This window comes from Pinus tabuliformis, chromosome 2_2 (assembly GCF_031772625.1).
Source record: "Pinus tabuliformis cultivar Carrire ecotype Pingquan chromosome 2_2, CPIR1, whole genome shotgun sequence".
NCBI lineage: Eukaryota > Viridiplantae > Streptophyta > Pinopsida > Pinales > Pinaceae > Pinus > Pinus tabuliformis.
Window position 1 is genome coordinate 1,219,653,629 of NC_142300.1, and position 18,596 is coordinate 1,219,672,224.

At 40.2% G+C, this 18,596-nt stretch overlaps 1 protein-coding gene across 4 annotated transcripts in view; it reads left to right on the plus strand.

The window, feature by feature from the left end:
* The window catches only part of LOC149197884 (Tetratricopeptide repeat (TPR)-like superfamily protein), a 235,322-nt gene extending 219,352 nt beyond the window's left edge, over positions 1-15,970 (plus strand). For all 4 annotated transcript variants that reach the window (XM_089406015.1, XM_089406016.1, XM_089406018.1 and 1 more), the window contains 6 exons: positions 337-483; positions 730-819; positions 1,006-1,130; positions 13,843-14,048; positions 14,225-14,355; positions 15,282-15,970. In XM_089406015.1, the coding sequence (XP_089262141.1) occupies positions 337-483; positions 730-819; positions 1,006-1,130; positions 13,843-14,048; positions 14,225-14,355; positions 15,282-15,299 (717 nt within the window). In that variant the 3' untranslated portion in view covers positions 15,300-15,970. The remainder of the gene's footprint in view (positions 1-336; positions 484-729; positions 820-1,005; positions 1,131-13,842; positions 14,049-14,224; positions 14,356-15,281) is intronic.
* The last annotated feature ends 2,626 nt before the right edge of the window (positions 15,971-18,596 follow it).

The following is an 18,596-nucleotide window of genomic DNA, read 5'->3' on the forward strand; positions in this document are numbered from 1 at the left end:
ATAATGTGCCAATCTGTTATTAAATTCAGATTTTGGGCTGAAAGTTATCTATGTTGAAATGAAACATTTCGGCCAGTTGGAGATATGAATTTTAAGGAGTGTGTATCGTTACAGATAGGATCAATCATTAGAAGCATATTTTCATGTCTTGAATTCTTGATTGATACTTTATATGGACAGTTATGAATGTACCCTTGAGACCTGTATTGTCACTGTGTCGTCTTGGTGGTTATGAACTTTTTTCTATTACTTTATTGACTGAAACTGCTTAGGATATGTAAACTTATAATGCATTTATTTAATTTGGTACCTTGCCTAATGTTCACTTTATGGCAGGCTCTAAAGAAAATTGTTGACTGGTTTGGGCGCTTTCCAACCATTTTACAAGGGTGTGAGAACACCATTCAAATGCTTCTCGGCCAATACGCACACTCATTAGGTTGCTTCAATGAAGCTGCTTTACACTTTATTGAAGCAACAAAGGTGAGTATATTTATTTCGCTCTTTAAGTAATGTGCTTTATTTTCAATTCTCGTTTCCCTATTTTGGTCATTAGTTAACATAAATACAATTTTATTTCATTGTTTCCCTGCTTCTAGTGCAATTTCCTGGGGAATTGAAGTGAATCCTCCTAAATTAATAACCACTACAGGAAACTCTGTTAATCAGGCTTTTGCTAGGAAAGGAAGCAATAATAATTAGTTTCTAATACTCTGATGTTAATTTCAGCTGACCGAGAGTAAAAGCATGCAAGCCATGTGTCAGGTGTATGCAGCCATATCTTACATTTGTATAGGTGATGCTGAGTCATCTTCTAAGGTAATAATACATTTCCCATTTTAAACATTAAATGGCTTCCCAACTGGTTTTGTTTTATCTATCAAGTTTAGATTCAGCATCCTGATAGAGGCAGCTACAACTAGGGTTTGTGCTATTGCAAGATTCTTATATACTCAATTAATGCAATGTATATGATCAACCAATTATTATGATCTTTTGAAGCAGGCTTTGGACTTAATAGGTCCTGTTTATAGGTCTTTGGACTCATATGTGGGCTTTCGAGAGAAAACAGGTGCACTTTTTGCTTCCGGTCTTCTACAAATGAAGCAGCACAATTTACAAGAAGCACGGTAATTATTCTTAGAATGGATATACTTTCAGCATTATTAATGTACAGAATAATCTTGAAGGGGTACCGTTTAGCATTCTAGAAAGTGAGCCCAGTGGGTTAATGATTTTATAAATTTATATTAAATGCATAAACTAAGTCTTTTTTGTTGAAAAGGAATGTACTTCCTTGCGATTCCTCTTCTTGAAAATATGTTTCTTATTAATTAAATGCATTATTATTATGTTAGTTCTGGATCCATTCATATTCACTATTAATTTGATGACCTGGAGATCGGAGGTCTGATCCTATAGAAACTTTTTGGCTGTGCTTACATTCCTTTTTGGAAGATACCAGGTCAGCTTTTCATAATAATTTTGATGAAAACTAGTTGATAGAGGCAAACCTGAGTTTTCAAATTTTGTATGTGCTGTGTCTAAAGTACCTTTTGTTTCATTAGTTGTGATGAAGCAAGTTCGATTTTGTTTAGAAGATTGAAAATATATGATAAGATAAAATATTTTTATTAAGTGTCCAACAATTGACCACAATAGTAGGTCATTGGGACTCAAAAGTACACCCAGTGTTAAGTACAAGAGAGTGGGAGTGTGAAAGCATCTCCTATTGCTGCTCTATCAAAAGAAGAAATGTAGAAAATGTGCTAAGTGGCTAGCCAATAGAAGTACCAAATAAGTGCAGAAGAAAAACCATGACAAGTATAAGAAACAAGAGGCAGAAGCCAAATGAGTGGAGAGAGAAGGATCTTCACATAAGTCATCATCACCACGAAGTGGCGGATGCATTGCCTGATAATGCCTGGGGGCTGAGCGGGTCTGGTTGTGTAATCCTGGGATTGAAGAGGTGCATAGCTTCTGAGTTCTAAAATCCAAGACCAGGGAGGAGAATCTCCAAATGGAAGACTGGCTGCTCGAATGGACTTGGGGAGGAGTATTATCTGCAGAATGAGTCCAGATTTTGGACCTCTTAGAGCTGCTCTGATGGTGTCTATCGTGGGGTCTGGAATGGGAGGTTCTTAGAAGCCTCATGGAGGTTGGTCAACCCATTGGGGGGTGGGGGTGGAGGAGTGTGTTGAAAGGAAACCTGGGGTATTCTCTCAAGTTTTTAATCATGGAGTCTCTCTTTTTTGTATTGCAGTCATCAATGCAATAGCCAGCAATTCATTGTCATATCAACTTTTCAAGAAATTGTATTCATGGAATGTCTAAACTTTATTGCTTGCTAGGAAGTTTAATAGACTGTATCTAGGCACAGGTTTGATATTTGATTCCCTTTGTCAATAATATGCATGTCTTTATAATACTTGGACTAAATATTTGCATCTCCCCAAGTCTCTGGTTTTTAAATCTGGATTAACTGTGTCCGCAATTGAGAGTCATCATTGATGTTATTGTTTGCAAAATTTTTCAGGTAAATTGCATCCATTCCCATCAATATCTCAGACTAGATAATGCAGTCCTACAATTTTTTATAATCCTGTTGATGGACCACAGTGGCCAGGTCTGAAATGTTGATGGAAGTAAAATGAATGTGGTTTGTGAAAATTCCACAACTGGAATTAATTCTTCTATTTGTATTAATTTAACAATTCATTTGCTACTGCAAATACCAAATTCATCGCACTGCAACCTTCAGAAATAAAATACTGCGGAAATAATAGCGTTGGAAACTGAGAAAATTCTAGCGCGCACACAATAAAATTGACACCGTTATTTTTGGACAATTGCCCTCGGAAAAATCCAACTTGGGAAAACCGGTGCAGCAGTGAGGCTTTTTATTATTATGCAATAGTGAAAATATGAGTACACTCTGGATGCACAAACTTGCAATCCACTACAAGAGGAATTGGCCACAAAAATTAGCGAGACAAATTTTGTCTCACTCGGCATAGATCCAACTTCGACACTGGCTCTGAATGGGCTCCATGAAACCCCTACGTCAGCCTATGCGTCAAGCTTGCGCAGCCACTGGTACATTCTGCCTGGAACTACAACTGATCAAGCCGTCTTCCCAATCCAGCCTCTGAGAATGACTCATTGGTCCCTTTCAGAAATCTTCCCGACCTCCAACAATTGAATTGACCCCTTGTTTGGCCAAATCGAACTCTGCCTCTGCGCAACCTCATTGAGGAAACTCGGCCCTCCTGTAGCTGACTCTCGGATTTGGAAAATCTCCTTCGGACTCACTGTCCCTGCGCCTCACTCTGGCTCTCTGACAATTGACTGCTGCTACTCTGGAAATCGATTTGCCAATGAAATCAAACTTCTGGAGTTCTGGTGGTCTTCTCCAAGTGTTCATCGACTTCCTCTTATAATCCACTGTTGGAGCACCAACGACCAAGATTAAATCTTAATCAATGGCTAGGATTATCTTGGAGTCGATCCGTGTGAGTTTCTAGATGATTTGCATCTTGACTTAATTAATTTTGATTAATTAACCAGTTTTCTTAAGGTTAGACTTAGGAAACATTAAAAAATAGGTTAATAATCTAATTAAGTAATCTCTAGGTGGAATTTCTAGAAATGATTTCTAGGTTTTGGAGATCTTATGTAGTCTAGCCTCTCCACCAAATTTTGTGGCTAGAACACACCCGATGCTACATAAACTAACACTCCCTCTTAGCAAGGACTGTGTTCTCTCTCTAGCGCTGCACATCCTGCCACAACACCTTCTCTCTGTATCACCTCTGTCACGCTACTGATATCTGGCCATACTGCCCACCAACCACTGTGCAACTCTGATGTTGCATCTATGCTACTGCTGAAACTGCCATACTGCTGCCAACTCTGCATCTGCACTGCAACTACCTCTCATCTGTTGCTGCTGCGACTGCAACTACTATGTGAAAATTCTATCACTGCAACAACTTATTTATTTTACCTACTTATTTCCCGATAAGTTATTTATGAAAATCCTTCAGTAAACATTAAAATAAATTCTTTGCAGATATCACATCATAATACAGAAACAAACACATGCACAAGAATCGACACAAATATTTTGGACAATTAGTCTCCAAAAAAACCCAATGTGGGAAAACGGTGCAGTAAGGGAGGATTTTATTATTCAACAATTCTTCAGTACAACTGGGTGCCAAATTAGCTTACGCAACAAAGAGAAATTTCTTTAGCATTTCCCCCAGTCTCAGCATCAGCCTGGTTGACCTCTGCGTAGCTCCTAGACCCTCTGCGTCAGCCCCTGCCTCTCTGTGTCAGCACTGGGCCTCTCTGCGTCACCCACGCAGGCCCTCCAGTGACTGCGCAGTCTGCAACCTCTGCGTTTGCCCGAGAGGCTCTGCGTCTGCCTCTTCGACCTCTGCGCTGTTCCCCAGGTGTTGTTCCCGACTCTTTGTTACGTACTTGCTGCCTCCTACTTCTCTCCAGACCATTAGTTCAAATTTCTCAGCTAACCTTGCTCCAGAAATCGAACTGACCGGTCTCCTTCAGTGTGTTCTCCAACTGACCCTCAAGCTTCTTCTTATACTTTTCCAGTTGGTCCTTCAACGACCGAGATTAAATCTCTAATCAACGACTAAGATTAGATTTGGCTTGATCCATGACTTTTGGAACCTTCTAACCCAGTTTTATATTAATATCCATTAATATTTTATTTTTCCCAAGTTTAGACTTGGGAACTCCATTAAAAATATTAATTATTTTAATATCTCCCAAACCGGTTAGAATCTGCCCAAACCATTTCTGGGTCTTGGAGATTGTTGAAATTTGGTACCGGAGGACAGGTGGTTCCCTTAGGCTTTGATCTTTGGCCTAGGGAAAAGTGTCCAAAAGAATTTAATTTTTCTCCTAAAGTGACTTTATAATTTTATAAAGTTAAATCTAATTTAAAAGTGAATTTAAGTGATAAAGTTACTAAGTCTAATTTTAAAGTAAATGAAAAATTAGAAAGGAAAAGTGACTTTGGAAATAAATGACTAAGTGGATCTTTATTAAAGTGGGGTGAATTAAGAAATAGAAAGTGAGATTTAAATGAGCATTTAATCTCAGCCATTGATCTAAATCTATTTCAGCCATTGGATTTAGAGATCACCCAAAAGTCACTTGGAGTTATATTAAAGGAGGAAAAGGAGGAAAAGGTCATTCATTCTTTCATGAGCAGATTGGGAGAAGGAGAGCAAGAGAGCAAGAGAGATTTCTGAGCAGGGACGAGAAGGAGACAGCAGCTTGGCACACATTCCAAGGCAGCAGTTGAGTAGATTTGTACAGCTGATTCAGCACATAGTGAAAGGCAGATTTTTGCACAAAAATCGAGGAGCAATTTGCTGATTTTTCTGCACACAAAACGGAGGCCGTACAACATTTATTGCTGTCCTGTTTGCTGTAATTTCCAGATTGCTGTGAGGCACGAGAAAGGAGATAAGTTGTAAATTTGCTTGCTGATTTTTGCTGAATAATTCTCACTGTAAAAAGGCAATTTTCAGAAATAAAGAAGAGCTCTCAAACTGGTTTTCCCCAAGAGTTGTAGGGGGTTTTTCCAGGGTCAAGTTGACCAAAAATATCAGTGTTTTAATGTGTTTTAATGGCTGTTTTTTATTGCTGATTTTTAATTCTGCAATTTCCAGCATTCTGAAAAATTTCCAGAATTTGCGTTTTCAGCAATATTTTTTTTTTTTTCAGTCTGTTAAATGTATGATTATGGGAATGGGCATTTAACTACATGGGAGAAATAAGGAGAAACTGAAAACCGGGGTGCGAAAACAAAGATTTTTACATGGTATCGGAGCTTGAGTGCTGAAGGGCAGTTTGGGACAGCAAAAGGAAAAATTACAGTTGCTGATTTTTCACTCAGAAAATTCCAGCAAGCTGATTTTTTCATAAACAACAGTTTTATCTTTACTACAGCAGTGCTATTTTTCAGTTTTAGGACAGCAGGATGTCATTGGGATTGAGGGTGGAGGATAGGCTGGATGGGCATATAAATTACAGCGTTTGGAAGGAGAGAATGCAGAGTATCTTTGAGGAGGCAGAAGTCTGGGATATCATGGTGCATACCGCACAGAACCCTGTTGTTGTGCCCACTGATGTTACTCAGTTGGCTGAGTATAAAAAGAAGAACAATAAGGGTAAGAGGCTGATTCTAGACGGAATCAAAGACCATTGCATTCCTCATGTGAAAGGAAAGAGCAATGCCCATGAGATGTGGACAGCATTGTCCAATCTCTACCAGAGTACCAATGAGAACCGGAAGATGGTCCTGAAGGAGAAGCTGAAGAACATTAAGATGGGTAATGATAGTGCAGCTGGATATCTCACAAAGATTACTAATGTGAGAGATGAGTTGGCAGCGATTAGAGAGGCCATTCCATCCACTGAGTTGGTGCGTATTGCAGTGAATGGCCTCCCCCGTTCATGGTTGAACTTTGCTGATGGGGTTTGTGCACGTGAGACCCTTCCCACATGGGAGAGGTTTTGGGATGATTGCATTCAAACAGAGATCAGGAAAGGACAGCTTGGGGCAGCCAAGCCAGTTGAGCAGGATGAGGACGTAGCACTGGTGGCAGGAGGCAAGAAAGGCAAAGGGAAGAAGCAGGCTTCCACAAGCAGTGGTGGGGGCAAAGGCAAAGGTAAAGGTAAACAGGGGAACACACAAAAGGACTATTCCAAGGTGAAGTGTCAGAATTGTCAAAAGATGGGACACTATGCAGTTGTGTGTCCGGAGAAGAAGAAGAAGAAGGGGAAGAACCAGGATGTGGCAGCTTCAGCAGAGATTGAGGACTTTACAAGTCGTTTTGACCGGGAGTTTGCGTTCACTACGTGTGAGTCCTCTAGTGCAGGATCACCTGCCACACAGGCTCAGAGGGAGCATGCTTTTCCCTCGATTAGCGGAGCATCTTCAGGTATCTGGTATGTGGACAGTGGGGCTTCACGTCATATGACAGGAGTCCGTGAGTACTTCTCAGAGCTTTCAGAGAGTGGCACTGATATTGAGGTAGTACTCGGTGATGACAGAGTTGTTAGAGCAGTCGGGGTGGGGACAGTGACATTTCAGAGGGAGTCCAAACCTCCCTTGAAGGTGTCAGAGGTTCTTTATGTGCCAAGGATGAGGAAGAACCTCATATCCGTCTCAGCTTTGGAGGACAGAGGATATGAGGTACTGTTCAGGGGAGGACAGGTGTTGATGTATCCCAGGGGCACTCCAGCTGATTCAGCTAGAGTGATAGGTGTACGCCATGCAAAGGTGTACAAGTTTGCCTTCCAACCCCTTTTGGCATTGAGCAGTAGTACCGACAGCAGAGCTAGCAGTTCTGAGCTGTGTGAGATTTGGCACCGCAGGATGGGACATATGTATCATGGAGCCTTGAGGACATTGCGGGAGATCACTACAGGTGTGCCAGATTTCAGTACTGATCACTTTGATACTTGCAGAGGTTGTGCGATGGGAAAATTTGCCAAATCCCCTTTTCCCAGCAGTGACAGCAGAGCGACGGGGATACTTGATTTGATTCATTTCGATGTGAGCGGTCAGATGTCTCTTGTTTCCTTGAGTGGATATGAGTACTATGTCTTATTCATTGATGATCACTCCAGGAGGACCTGGATTTATTTCTTGAAGACCAAGAGTGAGGTCTTCAAGCGGTTTCAGGAGTTCAGAGCTCTTGTGGAGACTCAGACAGGTCGAAAGATCAAGTCCCTGAGGTCGGACAATGGAGGAGAGTACACCCTTGGAGAGTTTGTTGATTATTGTGTGGAGGCAGGCATTAGGAAGGAGTTCACTGTTCCTTACAACCCCCAGCAGAACGGGGTTGCGGAGAGGAAGAACAGATCCATCATAGGGGCTGCCAAAGCCATGTTACATGATCAGGGGTTGCCATTGTTCTTGTGGGCAGAGGCCTGCAACACCGCTGTTTACTTGCAGAACAGGAGTCCGCATCGTGCCTTGGGGCACATGACTCCGGAGGAGGCTTTCTCTGGGAAGAAGCCTGATCTTGGTCATCTTCATATCTTTGGATGCATTACATACTCCTATATACCCAAGGAGAAGAGGACCAAACTAGAGCCCACCGCAGAGAAGGGTATCTTTGTGGGCTACAGTGAGACCTCAAAGGCCTTTCGGATTTACATCCCTGCACAGAGGAGAGTTGTTGTCAGACGGGATGTGAAGTTCGAGGAGGACAGGGCCTTTAGGAGGTCACGGGAGTTAGAGTATCTGGATCAGCCAGACCCTCAGCAGCAGTTGAGTCAGTCGCAGGGATCCAGTGGGCAGGGATCAGGAGGATCCGGAGGTACATCTATGAGGATGTCAGGTCCGTCAGTGAGCAGTGGCTCGCCGAGCCAGAGGGGTGGTGCTTCGGGCAGCATGCAGAGCAGTTCACAGAGCAGTTCACTAGGGAGTCCACTGATGGACAGTTCACACGGTACCTCAGCTTCTACAGGTTTAGGTGCAGGCAGGAGGACATCAGACAGACAGTCAGGAGTTCAGGCTACTGATGATGATGATGAGGAGGAGTTTCATTCTCCGGTGGGAGAAGTGCGCTCAGGGAAGAGGAAGCCCAAGTGGCTTCAGGACACCTTGAGAGATGCCACATCTGTTGCTGAGCCGAAGAGGCCGGTTAGAGAGAGTAGACCACCTGAGAGGTTTTGTAGCTATATGGCGATGGTTACCAGCATCCTTGACTCTGAGCCGGCAGCTAGCCAGCAGGTCTGGAGAGAGGCCATGCAGGAGGAGTATTCTTCTATCATGAAGAATGATGTTTGGGAGGTGGTGCCGAGGCCTGAGGGCAAATCCGTGGTTACTTCCAGATGGCTTTACAAGGTAAAGCATGCTGCAGATGGCAGCATTGAGAAATTCAAAGTGAGGTTTGTGGCTAGAGGGTTCTCCCAGGTAGAGGGAGTTGATTATGAGGAGACCTTCGCTCCCGTGGCTCGATATACTTCGATCCGCTCCACTATATCGATAGCAGCAAAGATGGGTTGGAAGATCCACCAGATGGATGTGAAGACCGCATTTCTCAATGGCTTCATACAGGAGGTGTACATAAGGATGAAGCAGGCCTCACAGGATTGGCTTTGAGGTGCATGGGAATCGGGAATTGTCATGTAGCCCATGTTAGATGGAGGTGTACATTGAGCAGCCTTTGAGGTGCATGGGAAGGAGTCCCAGAGAAGAAGGCCCTTTATGGCCTGAAGCAAGCTCCCAGAGCTTGGTACTCCAGGATAGATACATATTTGCAGGGGATGGGTTTCACAAAGAGTGAGGCAGATCCGAACCTTTACTTTATTGTGATTGGTGAGGAGCCTCTCATTCTGGTGCTGTATGTGGATGACTTGATCATTACAGGTGCAGAGAGACTCATAGAGCACTGCAAGAGAGATCTTGCGGTGGAGTTTGAGATGAAGGACATCGGCTTGATGCATTACTTTTTGGGTTTGGAGGTGTGGCAGGGGGAGGGGCATTTCTTCCTGGGGCAGGGGAAGTATATTGTGGACATCCTTAGCAGATTCCACATGGAGGATTGTAGACCCATGTCAACACCGATGATCACCAACTGGAAGAAGCTTCATGCTTCGGATTCCGAGTTGGTGGATCCCACATTGTACAGGCAGTTGATTGGTTCCTTGACGTATTTGGTCAACACTAGACCAGATATCTGTTTTGCAGTCAACACGATGAGTCAGTTTATGTGTGAGCCTAGGAAGGTTCACTGGGTGGCTGCAAAACACATTTTGCGGTACTTGCAGGGGACAGTGGATTATGGTCTGGACTACAGGCAGGGAGATGGAGTGAGATTGGCAGGGTACACTGATTCTGATTGGGTAGGTTGTGCTTCTGATAGGAAGAGCACTTCAGGGTGTTGTTTTGGGTTGGGTTTAGCAGTAGTGTCATTGTTCAGCCGGAAGCAGCAGTCAGTAGCACTGAGTTCAGCGGAAGCAGAGTATATGGCAGCTAGTCTAGCTAGTTGTGAGGCTATCTGGCTTCACAAGATGTTGTTTGGCTTATTTGGTCAGCCGTTGAGACCTTCAGTGATTTACTGTGATAATCAGAGTTGCATTAAACTCACTGAGAATCCAGTATTTCATGACAGGTCAAAGCATATCGGGATCAGATATCATTTCATCAGAGACTATGTTCAGAAGGGAGCTGTGAAGCTTGAGTATATTTCCACTGATGAGCAGGTTGCAGATATTCTTACCAAAGCCTTACCACGGGGCAAGCATGTCTACTTCAGGGACAAGATGGGTGTGGTGAGGAACACCTTCCTCGGTAAGAGGGAGTGTTGAAATTTGGTACCGGAGGACAGGTGGTTCCCTTAGGCTTTGATCTTTGGCCTAGGGAAAAGTGTCCAAAAGAATTTAATTTTTCTCCTAAAGTGACTTTATAATTTTATAAAGTTAAATCTAATTTAAAAGTGACTTTAAGTGATAAAGTTACTAAGTCTAATTTTAAAGTAAATGAAAAATTAGAAAGGAAAAGTGACTTTGGAAATAAATGACTAAGTGGGTCTTTATTAAAGTGGGGTGAATTAAAAAATAGAAAGTGAGATTTAAATGAGCATTTAATCTCAGCCATTGATCTAAATCTATTTCAGCCATTGGATTTAGAGATCACCCAAAAGTCACTTGGATCACCCAAAAGTCACTTGGAGTTATATTAAAGGAGGAAAATGAGGAAAAGGTCATTCATTCTTTCATGAGCAGATTGGGAGAAGGAGAGCAAGAGAGCAAGAGAGATTTCTAAGCAGGGAGGAGAAGGAGACAGCAGCTTGGCACACATTCCAAGGCAGCAGTTGAGCAGATTTGTACAGCTGATTCAGCACATAGTGAAAGGCAGATTTTTGCACAAAAATCGAGGAGCAATTTGCTGATTTTTCTGCACACAAAACGGAGGCCGTACAACATTTATTGCTGTCCTGTTTGCTGTAATTTCCAGATTGCTGTGAGGCACGGGAAAGGAGATAAGTTGTAAATTTACTTGCTGATTTTTGCTGAATAATTCTCACTGTAAAAAGGCAATTTTCAGAAATAAAGAAGAGCTCTCAAACTGGTTTTCCCCAAGAGTTGTAGGGGGTTTTTCCAGGGTCAAGTTGACCAAAAATATCAGTGTTTTAATGTGTTTTAATGGCTGTTTTTGATTGCTGATTTTTAATTCTGCAATTTCCAGCATTCTGAAAAATTTCCAGAATTTGTGTTTTCAGCAATATTTATTTTTTTCAGTCTGTTAAATGTATGGTTATGGGAATGGGCATTTAACTACATGGGAGAAATAAGGAGAAACTGAAAACCGGGGTGGGAAAACAGAGATTTTTACATGGTATCGGAGCTTGAGTGCTGAAGGGCAGTTTGGGACAGCAAAAGGAAAAATTACAGTTGCTGATTTTTCACTCACAAAATTCCAGCAAGCTGATTTTTTCATAAACAGCAGTTTTATCTTTACTACAGCAGTGCTATTTTTCAGTTTTAGGACAGCAGAATGTCATTGGGATTGAGGGTGGAGGATAGGCTGGATGGGCATATAAATTACAGCGTTTGGAAGGAGAGAATGCAGAGTATCTTTGAGGAGGCAGAAGTCTGGGATATCATGGTGCATATCGCACAGAACCCTGTTGTTGTGCCCACTGATGTTACTAAGTTGGCTGAGTATAAAAAGAAGAACAATAAGGGTAAGAGGCCGATTCTAGACGGAATCAAAGACCATTGCATTCCTCATGTGAGAGGAAAGAGCAATGCCCATGAGATGTGGACAGCATTGTCCAATCTCTACCAGAGTACCAATGAGAACCGGAAGATGGTCCTGAAGGAGAAGCTGAAGAACATTAAGATGGGTAATTATAGTGCAGCTGGATATCTCACAAAGATTACTAATGTGAGAGATGAGTTGGCAGCGATTGGAGAGGCCATTCCATCTACTGAGTTGGTGCGTATTGCAGTGAATGGCCTCCCCCGTTCATGGTTGAACTTTGCTGATGGGGTTTGTGCACGTGAGACCCTTCCCACATGGGAGAGGTTTTGGGATGATTGCATTCAGACAGAGATCAGGAAAGGACGGCTTGGGGCAGCCAAGCCAGTTGAGCAGGATGAGGACGTAGCACTGGTGGCAGGAGGCAAGAAAGGCAAAGGGAAGAAGCAGGCTTCCACAAGCGGTGGTGGGAGCAAAGGCAAAGGTAAAGGTAAACAGGGGAACACACAGAAGGACTATTCCAAGGTGAAGTGTTGGAATTGTCAAAAGATGGGACACTATGCAGTTGTGTGTCCGGAGAAGAAGAAGAAGAAGGGGAAGAACCAGGACGTGGCAGCTTCAGCAGAGATTGAGGACTTTACAAGTCGTTTTGACTGGGAGTTTGCGTTCACTATGTGTGAGCCCTCTAGTGCAGGATCACCTGCCACACAGGTTCAGAGGGAGCATGCTTTTCCCTCGATTAGCGGAGCATCTTCAGGTATCTGGTATGTGGACAGTGGGGCTTCACGTCATATGACAGGAGTCCATGAGTACTTCTCAGAGCTTTCAGAGAGTGGCACTGATATTGAGGTAGTACTCGGTGATGACAGAGTTGTTAGAGCAGTTGGGGTGGGGACAGTGACATTTCAGAGGGAATCCAAACCTCCCTTGAAGGTGTCAGAGGTTCTTTATGTGCCAGGGATGAGGAAGAACCAAAAAAATTAGTGAGACAAATTTTGTCTCACCTAATACTGATCTAGCTCCGAAATTGGCTTTGAATGGGCTCCACGAAACCCCTGCATTAAGCCTGCACAACCACAGGCTCTGCTTGGAACTGCAACTGATCAATCTGTCTGCCCAATCCAGCAACTGAATCGACCCTCTGTCTGGCCAAATCGAACTCTGCATGTGAAGCTTCTGTGCTGCCTCACTGAGGAAACTCGGGCCTCGTATATCTGACTCTTTGGATCTGGAAAATCTCCTCCGGACTCACTGTCCTTGCCCGTCATTCACTACTTCGATTTCTGTCTCTCCGGAAACTAACTACTGCTACTCTAGAAATCGATTTGCCAAGAGAATCGAACTTCTGGTGTTTTGTTGTGTCTTCTCCAGGTGCCCATCGACTTCCTCTTATAAGCCACTATTAGAGCACCAACGACCAATATTAAATCTTAATCAATGGATAGGATCATCTTGGAGTCGATCCGTGAGTTTCTAGATGATTCGCACCTTGACTTAATTAATTCTGACTAATTAACCAGTTTTCCCAAGTTTAGACTTAGGAAACATTAAAAAATAGGTTAATAATCTAATTATGTCATCTCTAGGTGGAATTTCTAGAAAAAATTACTGAGTTTTGGAGATCTCATGTATTCTAACCTCTCCACCAAATTTCGTGCCTAGAACACATCCGATGCTACAAAAACTAACACGGTTTACCCAAAATTTTATGCAAACGATGATCCTAACTCCCAAAGCCTGAGATCTGAATTTAATGTTACTGTTATAAATTATTGCAAAGTGATGCTACAGTTACTGGTGCCTTCATTATCACTGGATTTTTGTGTAGTTTTTTATTCGATGTCGTTTAATATGTTTATTATCCTTTCAATCTTGTTAATCAACATTGTCTCTCGTCAAAGTGACTCACTAAAAAATCTTTGGTCTGTCGCCTCTATTGGCTAGCCATATTCATGATTGAAAAAAATGAACATAGTACGATTAATTGCTTCCTAAACTGCTATAAAGGATTTTGGTTCTCACTCTGATATACTCAAATTAGCACTTGAATTTAAGATTCATTCTTGCATCACTGTCTTTTGCAGAATACGCTTGGCAAATGGATTGAAGATTACCCACAAGAACCTTGGTAACATTCAGCTTGTTTCTCAGTATTTGACAGTCCTAGGTAGTTTAGCACTTGCTCTTCATGATATCGGGCAGGCACGGGATATCCTGAAGTCTTCTTTAACATTAGCAAAGGCTCTGCATGACATTCCAACACAGATTGGTGTGCTTGCTGAGCTGACAGGTATACTTTCTTCGTCAATGGCAATGCATATTGATTTACCTGACAGTGGGTAGAGGAAATGATAAATCTAAACTTCATATTCTTAGGTGATTGGGATGATGCAGAAATCGTTAAACTGTTGCTTTCTTTCATAAATTTTGAATGATTTTGGGTGTTTGTATGATTTTATGTTTTAGCCTTATATCGAGAACTTGGGGAGACAGCTAATGAGACAGAGAATTCAGAGTACGAGGCCAAAAAGATCGAAGATTTGAGGAGGAGAATTGAGAGTGCCCAAGCCTCTCCTCATCATCTTCAGCTAGTGAAGGTGCTCAGTGTATCTTTGTGCTTTTATCTCCTGTGTTTTCATTGTGAAATCGAGGGCATTGTTTTTGAAATAGGGTTATGTAAAGCATAGAGTTCTAATTATATTTTTTTTTTCAGAATGAAAAAAACGCTGGTATTAATGTAAAATAAAACCAGTATATCTTTCAAAATATTTGGGGCATATGATCATCCAGAAAATCAGCCCAGTGTCATAGACAGCCAGAATGTCAAAATGATCCACCCTGGTGCAAAATAGCATCCCAGTAATCAGACATGTGTATCCACATATAGTAACAATTTAAGCATCATAGTGAGAGGACAAAACACGAAATTAGAGACCCAAATACATATGATTCAGGTTCAGAAAATATGTAGTAGGAGAATCAAAATAGTGCAGCATAGAGAACTTTGACTGTGCTGAGAAAGACACGAAGCCGATGAGACTTCCCATCATGGAAATGGGAGGAAGCCCGCATCGTGTGTGATATGGTCAATCTCCAGCAATATTTGAAAACCATCTTGTGGAGCCATGAGGCCAAGTTTGGACAAAGCATCCATGGTGGAGTTGTGAATGCAGCGGATGTGTTGTATAGAAATATCCTGAAAGGTGGTCATGAGATGCCTAATGTTCGCAAGCCATCCATGTAGGTGTGATTGTTGTATGAATGATTTTCCCAGCACATGGTTAATAATGGCAATGGACAGCAATGTGCTTATGATGTTGGCATGTTGCTAATGGGCATAAATATTCAGGTTTTTTCGGTTCATATAATTTTCTTGTTCCTGAGAACAGCACTACTTTATTATTGGTACAATTGTACATTTGAGAAGGGCATAGAATTATGGTAGAACTTGGCTGATATATTTTTACTCCTGGTAGAAATACCTTAACATACAGCCTCTGATGTTTCCTGTTGCTTCTTGCAGTTTGGTATTGGGGGTTGAGCTACAAGGTGGATTCTGATCATGATCTTCGTTGGCACTATGTCGAAAAAATTGTAACATATTTCAAATGTAAATTCCAGTGTAGCAGAACTAGGACTCGGCAAAAAAATGGTCAGGGTCTGAAATCGTGAACTCAGGAAAAACTCAACAAAAATTTGGACGACTCAGAAAAAAAATTGCCAATCTTAAAAAATGATCTAGAAAATCCGGGGCAAAAATTCGGCCCTGGTAACTGACTTGCTTCAGCTGCCAATGTTTTAAAAAAAGTGGCAAAAAATCTGTTGAGTCATGTTTTTTTGGGCCAACGACCTGTTTCAGACAAAACTTACCAGATAGTTGGCAGTTTCTGCAAAACTGCACTAAATTCAGAGTTATTCTATGGTGGTTTGGAAATCTAATAATCTGTCTACATGTGGCCAATTTGTATCGTCACCTGGATAATTTTTTATAGATTATTTTCTCCGGTTACTGCAGCACTTGACAGAGCCATATAATCGTGTAACAAAATCCTTGGTAAGGAATGCATCAGTTTGCACTGCGAAATTCTATTATGCTGTTGCTAGTGAAATTTTTTGCCAGGTTCATGGACGAAGATGGGAGCTAAGCTTTAACCATCCGATTGGACATGTATCTTCTTTAGGTATAAGAATTATGAGATATTGACCATGATAGAGCAATAGAGTCCAATATGCATAATTTGATTAGAATTTTTCAGTCTCAAAGGAGAAGTGTTCTTTATGTCGTAAAAGATAGCCATAGGCGGCTTCTGGAGACATGCACGTAGTTTAAGGGAATTCAATCTATACATATAAGTGAATCTGTGTCCCGCAAACCGTAAGGGCCAAGGACATTAAAAAAGGACTGAGTGCATTGTCACAGATACAAATGTGACACAATAATATTAAGAAAGCACAAAAACCAACTTGCAAATGTAAAATATAAATTATGAAATATGGTAGATTTGAAAGGTTATATACACGAAAGTATTTGGAAGGTTTTGTGTTTTTCTGGTTTTCTTTTTCAAATTAAATTAAACACATTGTCATGTAGACATGTGATATAGCAATATTAACCAAGTATTAACATCAATATGCTACATATTAAATTTTAATTTAGGTTATATTATTTTTTCAAAAAATACATTGTTAAATTTAATTTAGATTTTGTTTTTGTTTTTTTTTCTTCCAAAAAAACACATTATTGATCAGAAGATTGAAATTAATATTTAATACTTAAATTTACATTATATATTTTCAAATTCATTTTTTATAATTTGAAATTGTAAAATTGCGTTTGTTTAGAAAAGATTAGAAAAAATCAGTTTTCCTAATTCTCCATAGTTTTATGAGTTAGGATTCATGATAATCACTATTAGTATATTAGTATATGGGCATATGTTGGATATTTGAGGAGAAAGTGCTTTTGATTCCCACCTTCATTTGATGGCATTTTATGAAATACCCAACACTGTATTCTGGATTCTGGCACTCTGACACTTTTGGGAGTTCATTTGTATATTAGCAATATTTATTTTCTTCTTTCAGCTAATTAAATCAAAAATATATTTTTCAATTTTGGTTAATGATCTCTTTATATTAATTTAATTCTCTTTTACTCTTTCATAATTGCATTTCTGTATAACATAGTTTGCCATTTGGGAAATTCTCATGCTTCTATATTTTAGGAAAATAATTTCATCATTCATCATGCAGCCAAGTGATGAGCAACACAAAAGAGAATTCACGACATACCTAACAAATATAATCTTTCATGAGTGGCATAATGCACCATATATTTTCTGTATAACATAGTTCGCCATTTGGGAAATTCTCATGCTTCCATATTTTAGGAAAATAATTTCATCATTCATCATGCAGCCAAGTGATGAGCAACCCAATTGAGAATTCACGACATACCTAACAAATATAATCTTTCATAAGTTGCATAATGTAACCCCAAGCCAAAAAGCATTTAAAGAATAGTTTTTGCATCACAAGATGCACCTTTTTATCTACCTTGTTATTGACACACGTTTAAGTGTGTAAATGTAAATTATAATATGAATTCAAGGCTAGTACCTTTTTATCTACCTTATTATTGACACACCGACACACGTTTAAGTGTGTGTAAATGTAAATTATAATATGAATTCAAGGCTAGTTATGCAAGTTATTTCTCTATCTGCGAGTGATTGCCTCAATTCTAAATTGTAGTTAGTGGTTTCCAATGCTTTGGATATTGTGTAAGTAGGAAAATTTGTATATAATTTTGCATAATAAGCTTTTGGCACCTGTAAAATACATTCATGCACTATCATAGACTTGTAAAATTATTGTCATGATAATAAATTGTTGCATATTATATTAAAATTATTTTATATGATACAGTTTTTTATGTAGTTTTTAAAAACGGTATGATTTTTAGCTTTTGGATCACGATATTTGTCATCACAATTATTTACTTTAACAAATTTCATATTAGCAATTTTTTAGTCTCTGTTGGTTGCAAAATTATATTTTTGCTATGGTAGTCTAATTGATTTGAGTTAAAGTTATTGCGAAAGCTCTGATCCAATACACTGCTTTTTATTATTTGTGCATTCTGAAAATTTTCCCATATTAAAACTAAATATTTGAAACTACTATTTTCTAGTAACACCATAATTTGGGAAAGAAACAAAATCAAATTAATGTTGTAGCTATGAGTAATGGTACCAATTGTAATGAGGTGTAATATAGGCTTAGGGCATTAAAATTTTCATTTATTCACCAATTTTTTTCGAAAGTGTGCATAGTTCAGATAGAGTTGTTTGATTTGAGCACGAAATAACCCCTAGTATGGTAGATAACATTAGTGTTCTTCTCTATTTTACATTGTCTCACCAGTACAATATTTGAAATATTAATCGACACAAGCACCTGATGACATGGGAGAGTTTGAAGTCTTGATATAATAATAGCCACACTCAAGTGGCATGTAGGGGTGATATTAGCAAATTGATAGAGTACCAATTTCGCTAATCATTATGGTGGACCTTAGCTCTTGAGGGTAGGCTTTTGAATATAAACTAGTCAAGTCATGCTTCTAGACCTTATCAATGGTAAGCATGATATCGATCTGTTTTATAAGATAACATTGTCATGCCAAAGTAGCTTAACAATTTATGGATGCACTTGTGCTAATTTCATTAAGAGCGTGGATTATGTATGGCCCTTATGTTGCTTGCCAATGGAACCTTTAATTGATCACTTTATTTAGATCTCAAATATTGTTATATTAACATGCATTTTGTAAACT